This window comes from Poecile atricapillus, chromosome 3, assembly GCF_030490865.1.
Source record: "Poecile atricapillus isolate bPoeAtr1 chromosome 3, bPoeAtr1.hap1, whole genome shotgun sequence".
Lineage (NCBI taxonomy): Eukaryota > Metazoa > Chordata > Aves > Passeriformes > Paridae > Poecile > Poecile atricapillus.
Genome location: NC_081251.1, coordinates 19,293,725 through 19,314,550, shown reverse-complemented (window position 1 = coordinate 19,314,550; position 20,826 = coordinate 19,293,725). Strand labels below are relative to the sequence as shown.

Here is a 20,826-nt window from a genome sequence, read left to right as displayed (position 1 = left end):
TGTTTGTCGCCCTGAAAACTCAGTTTTCTGAGCTTGCTGACATAGTTTTCTAAAGACTTTCCCGGGACAGTAACTGTAAACATAGATATGTGTACATTCTTTCTGATACACATCTTGTGATGGACATCTCTCACTGCCAGTGCGGTTGGCAAAGTGTTATTCTGACCATCCAATCCCTGGCCATGGTCAGAAACCTGTAAATCCTGAGAGAAGAAATAAAGTGTGCTCTTCCTTTCACCACACCTTGAGCTGTGTTCGTGTGACTTATTTCGTCTCCAGCAGCAATACTTGTTAGCATTTGATCAGCTTTAGAACTACATGACATACTTACTGACCACCCTTAAATCCAAGACATGAACTTCACCATATGAAACTGCAGTGGTCTCTGCAAGAAGTCCATGCATTGGAAGAAGGCAGAAAGTTCATCATTCAGCTTGCAATTAAAGTAATCTGTCTAAAAGAGTCAGAGTTTAGTCTGAAACTAGTGCTCTGTGAAGCCGAAAGATTAATTTTCTGTCTCATTTTAAAAAAAAAAGTTTTTGTGATTCAAGCCACTGAATTTCAGACCTTCTATAGATCTTAAAAATTATTCATCTGTTCCACATCTTTTCACATAAATCATAATTTTCTCATTAGTTAGGGCAGAGTTTTCAAACAGTGATATACAGAATTTGCATGCATTCAGACACAATAAACTGAGTAGGCTCTTCTCTGCAGTTAAGTTTATCTTTACAAAGTTTTGTTCTGCAAGTGGGGTTACTCCAGAACAACAGAACATCCAAGGGATTCTTCCTGTAACTGGTTTTTAATGCTTGCTTGCATGAGATAAGACATCAATTTGGGTTTTAATCAACATTTTAACAAGACAATCTCATGTCCTATTGATGTCACATTTCAACTGCTACTGAGAAAAATAATTTGGTTTAGAACACGATTTCAACATCATACACTGACCAAATCCAACTAGATCCAACATGTCCAGATCCCTCTGCAGAGCCTTTCTACTCTGCAGCAGATCAACACTCTGGCCCAAACTGGTTTGATCAGCAAACTGACTGAGGGTGCCATCAATCCCCTTGTCCAAATGACTGATGAAGGATTGGCTCAGCACCGATCCCTGGGGAACCCCACCAGTGACTGGCCATCAACTGGATGTGGCAGCATTCACACCCCCCTCTGGGCCCAGCCATCCAACCAAACAAAATAAACCCCAACAAAACACAAAACAACACCACCAACAACAAAAAACACAAACAATTGTTAATGCTAGGAAAAGCCTGTAAAAAAAGGATAAGAAAAATTACAGCCATAGTTAATTCGTGATGCAGTTGTAAATATTTTACCTCATAGGCCTTAATATATTTTTAATTCCAAAAATTGTGACAATATTTCTACGAACTTATATGAAATTTTTTACCAGACACAAACTGTTTCATGGTATAGCTTTATGTTGTCTAATACTTTTTTTGTTTGTTTTCAGCCCGTATGACCTTTAGTTCTCTACTGGAATAGACAGTGAATAATTGTTGTCTATTCACCTTCTTCATCCCATTTCTGACTTTCAGACACCTCTACAAGATCTTCTCTAGCTAAAGAGGGTAATAGCAAAAAAAACCCCCTTTCCAATAAAATTAAATTGATTCCTGAAGAAAGCTAAGTATTTTAAGTAACTAGAAGTAATAGCATCATTGATACCCAGATAAATTGATCTTTCCCAGTGAACTACTTTTATTTCACCCTTTTCTTGCCTCTTTTGACTTCTGATATTTTGCTTAACATATTAAAATGAGGCTTATTGCTTTTGCTTCTATGTTGTTAAGCTGGAACTTCAGCAAAATTGCTTCTGTTGAGGTATTGTGCAACTATATCCACTTTTTCCCTCTTCTCTTGCAAGAGTGTTCTTAGAACTCTAAAACCCAGGAGAGATTAGAAACTAATTTTGCTGTTATAGATTAGACATCCATATTAACAGTGTCCTTCACGCTTTGCTAGACCCCAGGATTGTCAATAAAAGCTACAAAACTATGTAATCTGCTATCAAAAATAGCTCCTGCAGCAGCACAGATTTGTGTTGGAGGTCTCTTATTCTAATCCAATGCTTGTAACAACTGATGATGCCTCAGAGAGCCTGGCAGGGCTGCAGGCTGTTACAGTGCAAATGCAAATTGTTTTGAGATTGTGTCTGCTTCCTGTATCAAACATCAGTTGCAATTGCATAATACTTTAAATATGAGCTAATTTTTATAAATACCATAGTAGGTTTACAGAAATTCATGTATGTGAGTAATCTGAAATTCTATTGCCTTGAGGTATTTCCTTGAACAGAATTTATCTTTTTATCCTCAAGTTAAAGATTTATTTTATAGCTCTTTAACTTTTAAGAACATAGATACAGCACTGGTCTTCATGTGCAGATTTAAATATTGGGATTGTAGCAAATTGAACAAGTCAATTTAAAACTTAATAATATTAATATGGTTAACTGTTAAGGTTCACTGCTGCTTTTCTCAAGAGTTTTGTTTAGCATAAGGACTGTTTTATACTGGCCTTTTACTCCATGCTTAGACCATCATTGATCTGTGCAGTTTCACTGCTGCATGAAGGTCTGACACCCTTTCTGCTGGAAGAATGCCTGAAGACAGACAGCTAACAGAAAATCTGGAACAACGGGGCTACATTCAGCAGGATTTTCATTTAAATTTTCTGCACTTACAAAGACAGTATGTGAATCATGGATTAAAAAAATTAAGGCTGTTCTTGAGCACCTAATTTTTGCCCTCTTAATTCTCTTTCATCAGATTTCGAAAATCGGATTCTGAATGAGCTCCAGTAATATAGGAATAGTAGGAATAATAGGAATGCAGTTATGCCCATCTGTGTGAGTCTGGTGTAATTAAGACTTCACACAGATTTTAACTAAAACTGTATTTGTGGCTCAGCGGGCAGTTAAATATTCATACTTAGAAAAACACAAAATAAATGTTGCCATTCAATTTTTTCATCACAGACCAATTTACTGTGTGTAACCATTTGAGGCCCACTGTTGACAAATATTTCAACTGCAACCAATGAGCAGATGTTGAGATCCTTGTTCAAACAAACCTTGATGTAGGTATGCTCTTTTTGAACTAAATGGGCAAGCTTTGATTTTTGACTGTGAAACAGCAAAGAAAATCAAACCTGTTTTTCACTTTAAGAAAGTCTCTCATCTCTCAGAAATTAAATCTGTAGCACTTGTGAAGTATATGAAAGGATATAGTGCGAGCTTTTTATTCTATTAGGTGTTTGGAATGGATCTGCTTTTCTCAATGTGTGCCTTAGAAGTCGATCTCCTTTATACTTTCTTATGTAAGGAAACATAATCTTAAAAGATTTACAATTTGAAGCAGGATAAAGGGGTATTGCAAGTTTGACTTCTTGTCTTCAATCTTAAATTCTCCAGCCAAGGAGCATAAACCTACTTTTCCTATGGAGGTCTGTTCCCCTTTGCTCTGTGCTCACTTCTCAACCATGTCCACTCACCTTTGCAGTGAACAGGTTATGGATGATATTCCCAAACCTCTGTAATAACATCCTGGAGCTTGTCCTCCAGTCAGTTCACATGCTGCTAGGTTTTCTTTCAACACCATGGACCTCAGCCTCAAGGTCCAGGATGCTCCCTGCTCCCCACCTCCTACTCACCTTATACCCCATGGCAGAAGTCAAAACGCTGATCTTGGCTCCACCTTGTGATCTCCCAGGTGTGACCAACAGAGTAAATGAGGCACCCCTCAATATTGATTCCAGATCTGATGTTGATCTCTCTGCCTCTATAGGAAAATGGAACAGAACCCAGCCAAATAGATTCTTTATGTCAGACTACTGACTTTAAAATAAGCAATAGGGCTGAAAAGTGTAACTAAAGAAAAGTATCTAGGCTGAGAGAAAAAGACTAAATAAAAAGTGATGGAAGAAAGTTGGTGGGAAACCTGGGGGTTAACATCTGAATTCCAAATGGTTATTTTGGTAAAGCACAAATTATAGAATGCATAAAATTGGACACAAAGTTGCCTTTTAGTCAAATAAATTTTTAAAAAGAAAACCTAATGAAAAATAGTTTATTTTACTGTATAACATGGCAATTATATATATGTGTGTATATATAAATTTATTATGAACTTATTTTCCTTCTTATTTTCAGGAAAATAATTCTGATGTAAGAACTGACTACACAGTTATCTTTTGGTTCCCAGCAGGAAAAAATAAACAAATGAAGTATTAACGTCAGTTTCTGCTTTGTGGGAGCATAAATGTGGCCAAAAAGATTTTGAAATAATTTGCACTGTTAAAGCTTGAGTGAGTACCAGTGCGTGAAGCTGGTAGCATAAACTGGGCCCCTGGAAAGTACTTGGCTTTCAGAATTCAGAACGGTTACTGCCATCGATAAAGTACAGAACTGTGGAAGATAATCTCCTCAGCAGACAAAAGGTCAGTCAATAAAACTTTTGCTTGCCATTTTCCAGAAGAAATTCATCATATTAACTCTTGAAATCTAAAAGAAAGGGGCATTTTTACATTGAATTTCTATGGGCAAGATAGTTTCTCTGAATTTTCAGACTTGATTATGGTTTTTTAATTTTGATAGGATATGAAGCTAGAAATATTTAAAATATTTCAATTTCCAGTCAACATACTGCATGTGAAAAATTACCTCTTGGAGAGTTTATATATTTGGACTGCTGTAAGAACTGCCAGAATACCAATACTGAAATGGAGAATGCAGCTCACCTCAGTCAAGTGAGCATATTCACTGTGCTGCTTTGATACCACAGTTATCTGTGACTAGGAGCACAGATTAGGGTCTGATTAATTGCTATTAGTTTGGCCATTTCATTGTCTTATCTCCACTCACAAATTACAATCAAATCAATGTAGTGCACAGAGAAGTTCAAATGAATGGGGGTAAAATATTGATGATTTTCTAATATATAACCTAAGTGCTACTGATATTGTGAGAACATATTATGTTAAAAAATAAGGTTATGTGTATCATTGTGCTAGAAACTTCTCAAAATGTAAAAGAAAAGTAATAAATAAGGAAAGGAAAAAGAGAAAGTGAATGACTTTGAACTTCAAAAACATAGTCAGAACATGGCTGGAAATCTAATTTTAAAGTAAAATTTGCCATATACAGAAAATTATTTATAGTCTGGCTTATAATTAGAAGATGAAGGTATATATTTTTTCAACCGTTATCTCTTCTTTCTTGTAGATGAAAGTTTTCATTATTTTGGGATTTTCAGCAGCTATAGCCTTCACAGCTGTTTTCTTTTCTTTCCTTCAAACAGGGAAAGACACCATCTTTGGTAAGTAACTGTAAAAATACGTGTTATTTTCCTATGTTGACTGTCAAACTGAAAATACTGACACTGAGGATGGTTTAGCAATGGCAGTATAGCTCAATCTCTTTTGTGTGCAAAATATACTACCTGGCTTCTCTGAGAATTATACCATGGAGGTTTTCTTTTAAATTGCAATTTCATAAACTCAGTAAGTAAAATTTTGTATGTGTAGTGTATCTCAATCACTTCCTTGACTTGGGGTGATTTTACTTTCTTAGTGGCATTCATATGTCAGATGACACGTTGCCAAGCACGATTGCTGGATTTCTTTCCCCATCTGCTAATCATCCTGGGCTAGAGGCAGGTGCCATAGGATGTCCCACCTCACACCCTCCTGCTGTCCCACAAGGGTGCTTCTCTCCAGTGGATCTGTTGGCTGCTGGCACCCTGTGGATTTTAGAGCATCTCAGATTGCTGTGCTCCCTATGTTCAAAAAATGTAATCTTGTAATTTTTACTATCATCTGCATCTGCTCAATTTAAATCAGTTAAATCTAATAAATCAGAAGTGTAGCAGATAGTAGACTGAATTTTAAAAGAAATCTGCAGAACCTGATTTTACATTAAATTAGGGCAGAGATCGTAAAGAAATAGGATTTCAAATCACAGTTTCTTATATTATATAGCTATACACATAATTCATAAGGGATGGTGATGTGATTCTCTAGGAAAGTTTTCACCTAAAGTTAATGCAGAATCACAAATAAAATAAAATTATATGGAAAAAAAAATTAAAAACAAATTCCCAAGCTATTACTTCTTATGAGAAAGCTTTTTTGTACCATCACTTCAAAACAGGAGATCAGGTTTTCTTTCCGTACTGGATTCTTTACTTTGAGCTTCCATATAAATTGTTTGGAAATATGTGGTCTAAAACAACCACATTATATGTTAGTTAATACAAAATGAATCCAAGAATAATAGAATGGTTTAGGTTGGAAGGGACCTTAAAGATCATCCAGGTCCACACCGTCTGCCATGTGTAGGGATCCCATTCACTAGACCAGGTTGCTCAGGGCCTCATCCAGTCTGGCCTTCAACACTTCCAGGAATGAGGCATCCACAACTCCTCTGGACAACCAGTTCTAGAGCCTCACCACCCTCACAGTAAAGGATTTCTTCCTATCTAATCTAAACCTGCCCTCTGACAGTTTAAAACCAGTGCCTCTCAACCTGTCATATAAGAAGTCCTTTTCCATCATTTTTATATCCTTCCCTAAGGCACAGGAAAGCACCAATATACAAAAAAACATGTGTGTTATAAATAAATAGAATAGATGAAATGTGATTCTTTTTATAGTAGGTGGTTTTGGTCTGATGAGACAGTACAAGATAATATTTTTACTCAAGAACCACATTTTTGAAGACACTGCATTGGTACCAAATTCATACTTAGTAGAAAAGGAAGAGAGACAATGCAATTTAAGTATAGCAACTGGATATTCTCTTTTACATCAGAGTCTCATATCACATTTTGAGGAATACTTCAAGCATATTATACTTCTCAGAGCTAAGCCCCCTAAAAGTAATTTAAAAATATGCTATATTAAATTCTAAAAGACTTACTTATTATATGGCCTATAAAAATCAAACTTGTTTTTTAACATAAACTCAAAATGGTTTTTAGAAGTAGTGGAAATCCAATTGATAACACCAAATGAATCATCTGAATATTTTATTATGCATAGGTGAAAAAGAGAAATAACTACTGCTATAATTAGATACTGAAAATTTCAGTAGAGTATAATTTAGCCTAGGAGAGATTACTCCTCATCACACATTTCTCTTCCTTGAGCTGAGTGCCCTATTCAAAAAATAGATGGTAGAAATAGCACAGTATGGGCTACAGGTAAAATATGCTCCCCTAAAATTACACTGTATATAAATAATGATGAATGTAAATAAATGATTGTTACTATTTTTTATGATTTGTTTTCTAAGAAATAAATGTGCCCTCCCACAAAATTCAGATAGAAATAAGCTAGTTTGACTTTAAACACGACTGGTTCTTTTGTTGTAAAGCAACATGTACACAAAAGAGGAATAAGCTAAGCCTTATAATAGCATTATACCAAATATCACAGCTGAAGTGTTATTGTGTTCACATTCATCTTTCCATCAAACATATGTGAAGAAATGGGAATAGGGCTTTCATGCACTGGCCCAAACCCAGGTCCTAATTTTGCTTGAATATGGACTTTAATTCTTCATGTGGCTCAGACCAGCTCCCATTTCCTGTGAGGGAGGGTCAAGTTTGTCCTGTAAATCCAAGGACAGTTTTCTGAAAAATACATATGAAGCCTAAGGAACACAGCTGCATACAGAGCACACAACATGTTTCACCTGTACTTATTATATTTGGTCCTATATAACATGTCCATAACTGAATTTATACTTCAAGCAAGGAAATCTAAATCCCCAAGTCTTATAAATTATGGAAGAATTTATTTATCACCTCTACCTTACTTTTAGAAAGCTCAGAAGCCACAACATTAATTTCAGAAATAAAACATGGAGATGGTTTTAAAGGGCAAAAATTGTACCTTAATATTATAAACTTGTATATTTTCTACTTGTAAACATTTTAATAAATATGCTATTTATTAACATATTTATCTTTCTTTCTTTCTTTTTGTTTTTTCCCTGCTGAGAACAAATTGAAGAAAACTGCATTACAAAGACTATCCAGAAAAGTTCTGGTCTGGTGAATTATGCTGCACATTATGAAATTAAAAGGTAAAAAGACAGAAGTGAAGAAAACGTTTGATGTCAGCCTTTTGTTTCTTTGAGAACCCATATAATCACAAAATCACTGCTCACATTACCTTTGAGAGATCTGGTCTAGAGGATCCCATGCCAGGGGGTTTGGAACTAGGGGATAGCTAAAGTTCCTTCCCACCCAAACCATTCTGTGATTATGTCACTGAACGTCTGATCCAACATGACCTTGTGCATTATCACCATATAAGTTGATCTCTTAAAATTTGAGACAAAATAAGAATCACAAAAACAATGTTGTTTTTATGAACTAAACAGCCCAACAAATTCCATTAACATGCATCTCAAAAATCACACTTTTATCGACCTATTTTTGGACATTAATTATGTATTTGCCAGTGCAGAGTGAGACAGGAACAACTCCTATGGCATCAGGACCAAAACCCTGTTGCCTTAAATTGGACTGCTAAAGTGAATTTCATATTTTTCATTCCATCTACAACAGATGCAAAAAAAGATAAGGGAAAGGAAATAAAACATTTCTCTTGGACTGTGGAGAGGTAGGAAATTAGGGGAAAGCTCCTGTGTGCTGAGTTATTATATGAAAATGAGCTCTTTCAAGCATTTTCTGACTAGATTTCTGTGCAACAAAAACATTAATTTATGTCCAAAATTTGGAACACATCAACTGAGTTTTACAGCGTACAATCCCTACAGTTTTGCCTAGACTTTCCTAAAGACTTACCCCTGTGATTTGAAAATGAGTCATGATTTGCAGAGCTTTGTGTTAACTGTTTACATGGACAGAACTTGTCAAGAACTGTTTCCCCTCTATATGTAGAGAATGAGGTCAATCTTGGTTTTTAGTGTTAGTATTTTGGTGTTCAATTCTATTTAAAATTTAAAAACAGAAGTCTCAAGCTTTCAGTGGCTCAACTGCCCCATGTAATAGATGGAGATGCTGATCTGTCTCATGGGATATTGTGGCAATTATTTGGCCAACATCTTAAACATAATACACGCTAAGAGAAGCTAAAGATAAATGCTTAACAATGATTGTTTCAATTAAGAATTGAAATTTTATTAGGAATAAAACTGAGACTGCTTACCCCAGACACCAGACTATTAAGTTTCCTTTGAAATACTGTGTATGTAGATATATAGACTTTAAAGAGAATTGGTGCTCAGAAGTCCTATTGATGATTGAGGATGGTCTTGGGTGTTAAATTTTACATGAAAGCAAAGCCTGCTTACAGCAGGGAGACCTCTTTTGTAACTGTCCTGCACAAGGTCTTCCACTTAGTGCTGCTGGCTCTGCTCACCCCAGTAGTTTCTTTCTCATCCCAAAGGCTTCCCACAAAATAAACTCTTGTGTATGTCCAACAGAAGGGCAGTTTCTCTTTTAGAATTTTCCTGGCAGAACAAGGTCACAAGATAGACTTCCTCTTTGCTTTCCCAGTGTACTCTTCTATCAAAATATACCTTAATACCTTAAATACCTTAAACTTATAACATATCCAGCACAGACAGCTTTATTGTTACAAAAAAAAAAAATAAATCTAAAAATGTATACATTACAGAACTTTCTGTATTTATTTCAATTATAGAAAGATCCAAGAAAGTGGAATAGCAACCCCTACCTTGCTGCTGGCTTTCTCAAAATTTCCTGAACAAGAGAGTCAAGATATTTCCCAAGCAGCTGAACGAATGGAAATGTCAATTCAGGTGCTGAAACAAAAAGTTTGCCAGAAGCACAAACGTTCATTGCATCCAGCTGGTAAATACAGTATATTGACATTGGAAAATCACTCTATTGATTTGTTGAATGCTGTCTTTTAGATTAAAGTTCAGTTAAGTTCACTTTTATTTTATTTTGCACTTCCTTTTGTTCTTGAAAGCACCTCAGGTTTACATTTTTCTTTGCTGGAGTGTGGGTGGTGTTCTTATAGTTGAGGAGAGCAGTATTATACTATTGGCATCCTGTGAACTCATGACTGTGTATTTGTATTGCCCACAAATCAGCCTGCATATCCTCAGTGTTGCAAGGCTCTTGTTTACAGTGAAATAGCTATCTTCCCCAGCAGTTTGGGTTTAGTGCTTGATCTTCTACCACACTACGGCACTGGCATTTTCAAACAACTTCCTCTCAATATATGCATATCCCTCTTTAAAAAAAAAAAATGATCTTATTTCCAAAACTAATTTTATAATGCATTACTGTTACACATTTATTTCCACTTTAACTGTTTTTTTTTTTATGTTAGATGGGGAAAGAAAGAGAGATAGTCCAGAAAGTTCAATGCTGTCTAAGTAAAATACTTGCTGTTAATTAGAGATGAATTTCAAGGTGTTTGTCTGGTGTCTGGAAGGCTCAAACTACCAGAAACATTTTTCTCCCCATATATTAATTCTGTCACTTACATGAAGTGTTCTGTCTTAGTGCTATAACAATTTTTCCCAAGATATAGAAGTATTAGAGTGCTGTAGACAAACATTAAGCTCTACAATTATTATTTTATTTACTTTCAAAAATATCTGGCTTACTAAATTAATGGGACATTTGTAGAACTAATAATATATCTCTATATGTCTGTGCATATACACACACACATACACAGATACAATTATTTTTTGCTGTGACATTTCAAAAGAAATTGAATTTCTAAACTGAAGAAGTGCACAAAGCTCATTAATTTTCAGAGCTGAAACAATGTTAACAGAATGTGAATAGACACTATACAGTCTGTGTACCACAACAGAATAGTTTTACATGAATTAAAGAACTAAATTGACTTTAAAGAAAACATTTGAGCCTACCTAGGCAGCCCAGATAACTGGGAAGCTGGGCTCTGAGTATAACTTTGAACCTGACCCAATACAGAAATACAGCTCTATTCACAAATTTGGCACAAGTTAGTAGTACATAATGACAAGATTATGTAGCCAGTCTAACAATCTCTTCTCTCTCTCTGTTCTCACTACTACCTTTTACAGGTTCTAACTGCTCAACAGAGCATTTCTTGAGCTGATTTGGCTCTTGAACTTCTGTTGTTTGTTTTTGTGGCTTAATATTTCAGTTTGAACAATGGACTGAAGCAGCTTAGCTCAGAGTTGAATGGGCAAAACAAATAGGTGTTGGGACTGGGTGACATGCATTAGCCAGTGAGGAGATAAGGGCAAGATTTATATGTTACCTCTACCCACATCTTTCATCATGTGATGGTTGTAGTTACCTTGAATGTCAAGGGTTCTCTGAGTTCAGGAATTTCCATGATTCATAGAATTATAGAAAGGCTTGGGTTGGAAAGAACCTTAGAGACTCCCTAGTTCCAGCCCTCTGCCATGGGTAGGCTCACCTTCCTCTAGACCAGGTTGCTCCTATTTCATGCATTCATCCACCTCCAACTGAGCATACATATTTCAATACCTGCAGAGGTGAGAATAGATGCCATCTCTCTGCAGCTTACACAATGGGGTGGCTTTGTTTGTCATCAGCAGCTGCTCACTGAGAGACCTATCTTGGATTGTATCAGAAATGTATTTATAACATGCTGTCTACTGGTATAAAGGGACTTGATTTTACCTAGCTTCCAAATTCCAGCTAATAATTCTGATTCTCTTCCACTCAACACTGAATTCTATAGTCAGCTGCAGGGTCTTTAAATTTCTGCATCTTTCCAGTCCCACATTTTTCCTCCTTGGCATATATTTTTGTTCTTGAATGGCATTTTTTACACCTTTGTTGCTAACACAGGGGCCAGGCAAGCAATGTACTACAACACAGGGAAAGTAAGAAGCAGCAAGCAGATCAGACTCAGTTCTCAGCCATTGTTGGACCTCTTCTCATTCTCTATGCATCAGCTAATAACACCAGCTCTTCCTCTAAGTCCCTGCACAGCCTCTTGCAGCACTTCTCACTAAGTGCCCTTTCCACGGAAGAGGGAGAATTCTGTGGATGCAGCTAATAGTGGCCTTTCTACTCTAGCAGCTAAATCCAATAGAGCAAATTGCTTGTCTGGGTTCTTCCTTTCAGATCATTTATCAGCTGATCTGCTCACTATGATTGCTAATATTTCTGGATGTCTGCCTTACATGTTGCCACCAAAATGTCCAAATAATTGCTTAGCTAATAAATATCGACTCATCACTGGTGCCTGCAATAACAGGTATGTATGATAAAAACTGTCCTGAAAAATCCGTCTTTCTCATTCTTTAAACCCTAAAAGCTGTGTTTGCTTTTTCTGAAGAAATTGATGAGGGAGGACTGATGGTAATCAGTTAACTTTGGCATCAATATGTCTGTAAATGAGGTACCTGTAAAAGCTCCTGGAGGAAGAACTCATAATTTAAACTTTGGTGTGCTACTTTTTGTATTAAACATGCTTTCCCTCTGAAAGCTTCCAGGATTATGTGAAGAACTTTATATTTAGGGAGAACTGATTTAGAAGATGCCTTCTTCTATATAAAAGAAAATTTAATTCTAACCCAGCATTTATTTTTGGTTGAATTGGATAAGATTATATAAAGCAGGAAAACAATATTACTTCCCAAAGAGAAATATTTTTGTATTTTCCCACAACTTTAACAGTTAGCAAGCATGAATCTAAAAATTCTAGGTGTTATTTTTGTATCTGTTTGTATCGGTTTAGTGTCTATTTTTTATAACTAGTATCTACCTGTTGCTTAATCTATTTGACAATTGCTTCCTACAAAACCCAACATAATAGATGTGCCTGTCTTTTCAGAACCCTCCAATGCAATGAGTGTAAAACTGAGAATGAGAGCCTTTTTAAATACAAGGGTAAACAATATTTGTGCTCAGCAGCCTCTGGATACATAGACCTAAGGCCAGAAACTGAAAGGTGGACTGTAAGTTTACAACTAAAGTGCAACAGGGATAAAAATGGAAGGCCATTATCATTGTACAGGTTCAGGTGCTCTGCAATGTGGTGAATAAAGAGCAGTACAATTCTGCAGTTTTATTATTCAGTGAGTCTGGTTTTATGAGATGAATCTGGTTTGCTACATCACAAGTCATTTGCAAGAAACATGCCTGATAGGTTCTTTGCTTAAAGGACACAACCTGATATGAATCAGTGTTATAAATCTAACTATGTGGAAATCCATAATTTCCCCCCAGGCATGTTCAGAGTTGCTTGGAATCTGAACTAGCAGCTAATACAATATTTGCACTGACAACTCCATCAGGGCTTGAATACAATGGCCAACATTCATGCAGCTGAACATAGACACATGGCTGAAGCTCTTAATTTACAGGAATGGCTGCGTAGTCTTTCTCCCTAGAGATGGAGAGAATCACTCTGCTATAGGTAATGTAAAAGACCTTTTTCTCTTCAGTGACTGATAATTCTAGGATATGTACAGTCATTTCCGTCTTGTATCTAAAGCTGGGTAGGGTAAATATTCATTGAGTCTGCTCTGTTGTCACTCTGTTCTACTTCGTATATTTTTATGCTTGTACTGCATCGGAATTTAAACCCACCACTCATATTAGGTGGCATTTTAGACTCTTGCTCTAAATGTGTGTAAAAGGTGTAAGGTGACAAAAAATGCTGCAAAACCAAAGGCTTTGAGACCAGTGATTCAGATCTTAACTGAGCCTAAAACTCTTTGAGCCCCTTGAAATACCTCTTGTTCTACTGAAATACATCAACTTAAAAAGCCCACAACACTGTCATGTAAATAACATATTTTGTGATGTAAGCCAAGTTCAAAGACTTCACAAATTAAATGAAATGCCAGGCTGTGCTTTTCCTTGCTTTACAACCTCCACTTCCAGGCAGAAAATATATCAAGGTCTATGTTGCATTTTTACTTTTGCTCAGTCTCTGCATATGTAGCTGTACTGTAGATCAGTAAATGCTGCATTTCATGAGTGAAATTTAGAAACAAACAAACAAAAATTTATAGCAGAATTAATTGTGTGTCCACAAGAACGATCTTTCTTAATCTATTTAGAAGTGAGCAAGGAAATGCTTTACAGATGTTCTGCTAAATCAGTTTGCACATTTGGGACAAATCAGATCAGTTACAAAGGGTTTTTTCCACAGCACTGAGATTGCTTTTAGTGTGCACTTCCTAGAACAAAGGTGTAGTAGAATAGCATAAACATGACCTTCTATGGAGAATATCAACATGATATCAGACATTCCCAGCAGAGTTATTATCCACTTTTACTTGTAAGAGATATTTACAGATTTTAGTTTCCTTTCTATCTAAACAAGCAAAATAAAATTGCATTATTTTAAAATGAAGAATAAGGAACAAAAAGAAAATCCAAACAGTTTTGTTTGTTTGTTTGTTTTTTATTCCCAACTGGCTAGCATTGATCTATGTGGTTTTTTAGTGTCTAGTACAATGAGAGGAACTCAAGGGTGAAGGAATTACAGGTACTAAAGGAAAGGACTCTCACAGTGCAATTAGCTTCACCTAATCTTTGATTTCAGAGGTCTCTTGTCTTCTGCAAGGCTTCATCTTTGGCTGTTCCTGGTAGTGAGAAATAAGATGGAGTGACAGGATGGTACCCAGGAACTTTCTGTCTTTATGGCTTGGTGGACAGGTTGTTAGATGACTAGCTTACTTTTTGTACACTTAATATTTGGGGCATCTGGGAGGAATTTTATCTGCAGCATTTCTGTTTCATTGTTGTGTCATTAACCATTCTCTCAGGTAAGGACCTGATGCCCAGTCTGGAGGTCCAGTACCAGCAGAGTTAGGAGTATGGCTCACCTAGTGGAAAGAAGGAGCAATCCTGACTGAATCCACTGGCTTCCATAAGAAGAAATAGAGATGTTTCCTCTAGGTTAGCTACTTCACCCCAATGCAAGCTAAGTGTTCAATTAGTAGCAGGCTTATTTTACAGAAGTGTCCCATGTTTCTAGAAGTCACACTCAAGATAACTCAGCACAACTTAAAACATCATGAAATACAATAATTAAGTTGCCATATGGCATTCATTCCATTTACTTGAAACTAGGCAGAACATTAAAATAAGTTTCAGAAGATAAGAATCTGGATACTGAATGGAAGCTTAAGACTCCAGGTTGCTTCTCTGACAGCCAAAAAAAAAAAAAATCCAAATGGTGGAATTCCAGTATTTCACAAGTAAATGCAATATCCTTCCAAAAACAGAATATATAGTATCAAATTTGAGTACTTTATAAAGCTGTATGGTAGAAAAATCTCTTTATTATAACTGCCTTTTTAACTCAAGCAAGATTCCAAGATATTAACATGTTTAATGCAATAATAAAAAGGCATGTGAGAGGGGTTTTACTAAAGTAGCATTCCAGTGATCTGCTAAAATACAAAAGCAATCAGGAGAAAAATCACTGGTTAAGCAGCTACATTAACATTTCATTATTTTTAATTGACTGGAATAGCACTACACTATGTGCAGTATTTGATGCAATTTCAATAAAGGCAAATCAACTGTAACTAATTTGAATGCTTTATTAAAGCATACTTCAACCTTCAAGTGTGAATTATTGTGGATAATTAAGCATATTACTGCACCATATAGCTTGGCAAATTGAGTCTCTTCAGTGTGCTGGAGATCAACGAAGTATTAATATAATAATTGTTTAGAATCCTGATAGACATGTAAATGTATGTTTTAACACCATGTATTTCTATCAATAGTCCAGAAATATCTCTGGTTTCTTGAGGCTTATTTTACAATTTTAGTCAACTGAGTACATTGCAAAAAATATATTTTCTTTTTAGTGCTGATATATGTTTAACAATAATGAAGTATCATTGAACAGGAAATGTTGAACAACAACCAAACAAAAAAAAAATCCTAAAATTTCCAGTATTAATGATAGAGGGAAGATTAATTGGGTCAAACCCAAGACTCACTCACTCTACTAATAAATAGAAGTCACCAAGAATCATTTGCTGACCCTCAAAATAAATATGATCTGATTCTTGCCACCCTCTTACTTTTACATGTTTTGTCTACACTTTTTACATCCCTTCCCCTTCCAGGTAGGCTGGCTATGGGATAATAAACTGGTATGCAATGATGCCAAGATGTGCTCAGGCTGGTGACATTCAGAGAAAAAGCAAGTAGAGAAAGTGTGAGAAAAAAATTCACTGCAGTTATTGCTGGCAACTTAGCATCATATTTCAGTGCCTGGGCTTGTGCACAGGCCCTCCCAAAGAATGACCCAAGAAATTGGTATAGCTTCAACCAGAGGGAGCATTGCCACTGGATTCAGCTCCCATCTCCTCAGCCCTGACTCCTTTGGTCTTGCTAAATGATTTCTTCTTTATGTGTCCAAGGTTCCAACTTATGACTAGTGCCCATTTTTCATTTCAGCTTTCTTCACCTGTACTCTAGTGTTTCTTCATATTTTCCTCAGTTTTGTTTTCCTTGCTGTTGCTCTAAACAAACATCTTTCTAAAGATGCTAGCAAAGGCACTTGAGAGTATATCTGACTTTATGGGGAATGAGGACACTATTAGGAACTCACCTTCACAGCAACTATTTAGAAAATGTTAAAAGGTAACCAACTTAGGTTATAAACATGAGTAAAATAGTAATAATTCATTAGCAATTTAAATGTTCATTATTTTCCTTTTGAGTAAAATTAATATTGGCATTCATGAAGACAAGTATTTTATGGCCTTTCAAAGATTGCTACATTAACCTCTTATTGTAATGGCATATTTTTCTGTGGCTGATGATTATTTCATATTATTTTATTATTATATTTTTGTTGTGAGATGTTATATTCAGAACATAAATATAAATAATAAATATATATTTATATTGTATTCAGAATATATTTAGAGGTTCTGCTGCTGCTGTTGCTTTTGGGGGGATTTTTTTGTTTGTTTTTCTTTTCATAGGGAACATCCTAGATGGGGAGCATCCAACACAGCTTTGGCTAGGTGGCTTCCAGCAGCCTATGAAGATGGCCTCAGCCAGCCTCGAGGATGGGATCCCAGTGTCCAATACAATGGATTCCAGCTACCCTCGGTTAGGAACTTTACTTCAAGATCACTTGAAACACTTACACTTGGCTATTATCATACCTGCCACCACAGACCTCCATTTTCATCAGTAAATGAAATATCTGTGTGAAACACTTCAAAAGTGTCTGTGGAACTCAGTTAAGAAGCCAGTGTCTTTGCTAAGCATAAGTTCAGCCACATGGTGAGGGTTCCCTTGGCTGGGATAAGCCCAGGGAGCAGTTCAGGGGACACCGACTGTGCTGGGGGGAAGCCCAGCACTTCAAAAAGTGCTGTAGGGGAGAGCAGGCAGGGCAGGAGCCAGCCAAATGCCTGGCCTGGCAGGCACCAGGCAGCCAGCACACACAGGGTGATGATAGCTCAGGTAGAGAAAGGGCGCACAGCAGACCTAATTTTTACCTTCCCATGATGAAATTGTAGAGAAGGGGGAGGTCTACAAGGATGCATGCTGCCATGGCAAGAGGCAACGTTCACAAGTTGCTCCAGAGAAAATTTTGTCTTCAAACAAGAAATTAATTTTTTTTTGAGACCACAATTAAACATTGGAATATGTTTTTGTTGGAATATGGATTCCAGCCCAGAGAACTTCTGGCATATCCCTCCTGGGAAATACCCAAGATCTGTCTTTATGGAGCTCTCAATAACCTAATCCCTGCTTTCAATTTAAAGTTGCACATTGTAGTTGCCAGAATTTCCTTCCAGCCTAGATGTTCCAGCAATTTTATGATTTTCTGTTTTAATAATGGCACTTTTATTCAGGGAAGGAGGAGGGAGGAAAGAAAGGTGGGTATTAACTAGACAGATACAAAGCACAGACATGCTAGCATGTGTGCAAGTGTGTACATGTATGCCATTCTTCATAGAATGGCAACCTTTAACTAAGCAAGTATTGCTGTCAAATCATAACTTCATTTTTTAGTTAGTCCAACGTACTGAACTTAGAAAGTATTGGAATATTTATGGATTTTAGCACCTCATATACTCAAAAAATAGCAGACCAGCCGTAGTGGGAAGTATGGAAAAAGAACATTTGCACAGAGGACTGGGTGAAAAATTCCCCAGTGCAGGTTAAAATTATTTGGGCTGGATTTACAATTTGTGATTTGTCATCATTGCTTTGAAACCTGACTTTTAATGGACTCAAAGTCTTGTCATTTTAACCACTGTATGTTTAATAAGGATAAGCAAGAGAATTTAGTGTTAATGTCACCTGCAACTCATGTTATTAATTAAATAACATTGTCTCTAAGTTGCACAATTTAGCACTCAGAGATGAAAACCTGACATTTACACAGGCAAATTTCCAGTAGATAGTACAAACTGCCTTTTCTAGATTCATTAGGGTACATACTTGTCAAGTAAAACACACTGAAAAAAAGATTGTATAACTGTACTGAATCTGATCATCAACGTCTGACCATGAGCAAGGGTCTCTGCTTTTTTTTGGAGTAAGATAGGGTAAAACTAATGTCATAAATGTTTTTTTGTCATTTACATAACTGGTCTTTTTTTGTACTTTCAGCTATCTAACTATATCCTTTCAAAAGTAACATGAAAATATTGTGAAAGTGATAGATAAATGTGAGGATTGCTATAAAGGAAAACAATGATAAAAAATTTGATAACTTCAAAAAAAAGTTTGTGCTTTGTGGCCACCAAAGCTATTAAAATACTGATCTAATGATTTGAATTCCTGATGAGCTGTATGTAGCTTGCTGTTGAATATTTCAGTATAAATCCTGATGTTCCTAACAAGCCCCATGTTGCCTCTTGTCCTTACCAATTCTATTTAACTGAACCTGCCTTATACATTCATTATACAGCTCTTATATTTATTATAGGCTCTGTGAGTCTATTTTATGTGCTGCCCTTTCTGTTGCTTGAGTTCCAAGGCAGCTGTTACTTACCAGGGAATATTTTGCAGCATGAGGGAATAATCTGTGAATAATGATTAACCTTAACATCTCCTCAAACTGAGTGCTGATTTTGCCCTGATGGTTTTGCTTAGTTATTAACATAGGCTGGACATGTAGCATAGATATCTCCATGTGCTCCTCCTCAGAGCATCTGTATCTCTATGCATCTTGCACAGAAGTGTGTCAGAAATATTTTTTGGCTCCTCCCTGCCTGGGAAAAGGAAGTTGGACTTTCAGCTACCATGTGTTTGCCTCTACAACATGCCCTGAGCTGCATAAGCTACTTCATTTACATACAGAGCAGCTCAGACCTTCTGAGTGTCAACAGTGATTTGAGTTTTCCCAGAAAATCCTTTTGTTTGAGGAGAAAACAGAATACATAGAAAGAAAACTTTTAGACAGTCTAAAATAAATGTGTGGTTTTCAAAATTGTCTGGAAAGGAACAGATCAAAAATACGCTTCTCACCGGAAAACATATAGAAGATTTCATATCTTATGTCATTCATACATTTCATAACATATTTCAGCTGAAACATCTTTGAAACTGCTTGCAGCACCTTGGTCTCAGCTCCTGAACAGAAATAAGAGCCTGATAGAGGTTGAATTTCATATTGTTGTTGGACTTTTTATTTTGTTTTGGTTTTAGTCAAACCTTTTGAAACATTCTAGAAACATAAATTTGGGAAGCAGGAAGATAGCTTTTATCACTGTTCCCCCTACATTTTTCATATTTTATCATTTTGTGAGAAGTAAAAACTGTTTGACACTCAAGGTAAATTAGTTCTCTTCTCAGGTTCGTGAAGTGACAAGAAAAATTATTCATGCACCTAATGAGGCTGTTACTGAAGACAACCTGTATTCTGATATCATTATGGCATGGGGACAGTACATAGACCATGACATTGCATTCACACCCCAGAGCACAGCGAGAACCACCCTCCTAAATGGGATGGAGTGTCAGATGACTTGTGAAAAACAAAATCCATGTTTTCCAATAAAGGTAAGATTCCAACTTAAATTCTACAAGAGAAATTCCAGGCTTTAAACAGATGAGTAAAGTCAGGAAACGTTAGAGCAGACTGTGATAAAAAAAATAGAAACCTGTACAACTATTCATTGAAACAGGTAGACATTGAAATTTTTTTTTGTAGCGATAAAAAACTAGGGTTAATATACTTAATAAAAACATCAAATTTTTAACCTAAGGTTTATGTTGCAGAGAAACCCTCCTAATGTTGTTGTTCTCATGCTTCAAGGTTTTGAGTTCCACTGGGGAAAGTAGCAAAGTAGTCATTTACATTTTCATCCAGATAAAGTGAAAAGATCTTAACAATACTTCTTCCAGTTAATCCAAACTTTTGAAGAGAACTATCTTTTCAATATATGTATAAAAATCATATCCAGAGAGCTGCTGAAACTTACATACATCACATCTTTGCTTTGAGCAGATGGAAAACATGAGTTCAAAGCTTGTTAGAGGGACAGAAAAAACATAAACAGGTATAAATATAGGATACAGTATTTTTGATCACCTAATTTAAAAGTATAGTCCTTGTTTCACTCAAAAAAATGAGTAGCAAAGTAAAACCATGCTTTTTCTTCTCGAAGCACAGCCTGTCCAACTCAGGCTATAGGAAAGCTCCATGCCTATCATACCTCTCGGTGATGTTCAAGTCAGCACAACCTAAATTCTCTTACTTAGTGTTGGAGCATGATTATTTATCAGCTTCCCTATGTACTGCCAAGTTTCTATCAGAATAGAAAACATCTTTTACCTTAGCAAACTGTAATTGATAAACATTCCACAGTCT

At 36.2% G+C, this 20,826-nt stretch overlaps 1 protein-coding gene across 1 annotated transcript in view; it reads left to right on the top strand.

The window, feature by feature from the left end:
• The first annotated feature begins 4,336 nt into the window (after positions 1 to 4,336).
• Positions 4,337 to 20,826, top strand: part of TPO (thyroid peroxidase) — a 39,261-nt gene continuing 22,771 nt past the window's right edge. The window contains 7 exon segments of the mRNA XM_058836864.1: positions 4,337 to 4,467; positions 5,252 to 5,345; positions 8,032 to 8,116; positions 9,706 to 9,875; positions 12,132 to 12,264; positions 16,976 to 17,105; positions 19,809 to 20,015. Coding sequence (XP_058692847.1) covers positions 5,252 to 5,345; positions 8,032 to 8,116; positions 9,706 to 9,875; positions 12,132 to 12,264; positions 16,976 to 17,105; positions 19,809 to 20,015 — 819 coding nt within the window. The 5' untranslated portion in view covers positions 4,337 to 4,467.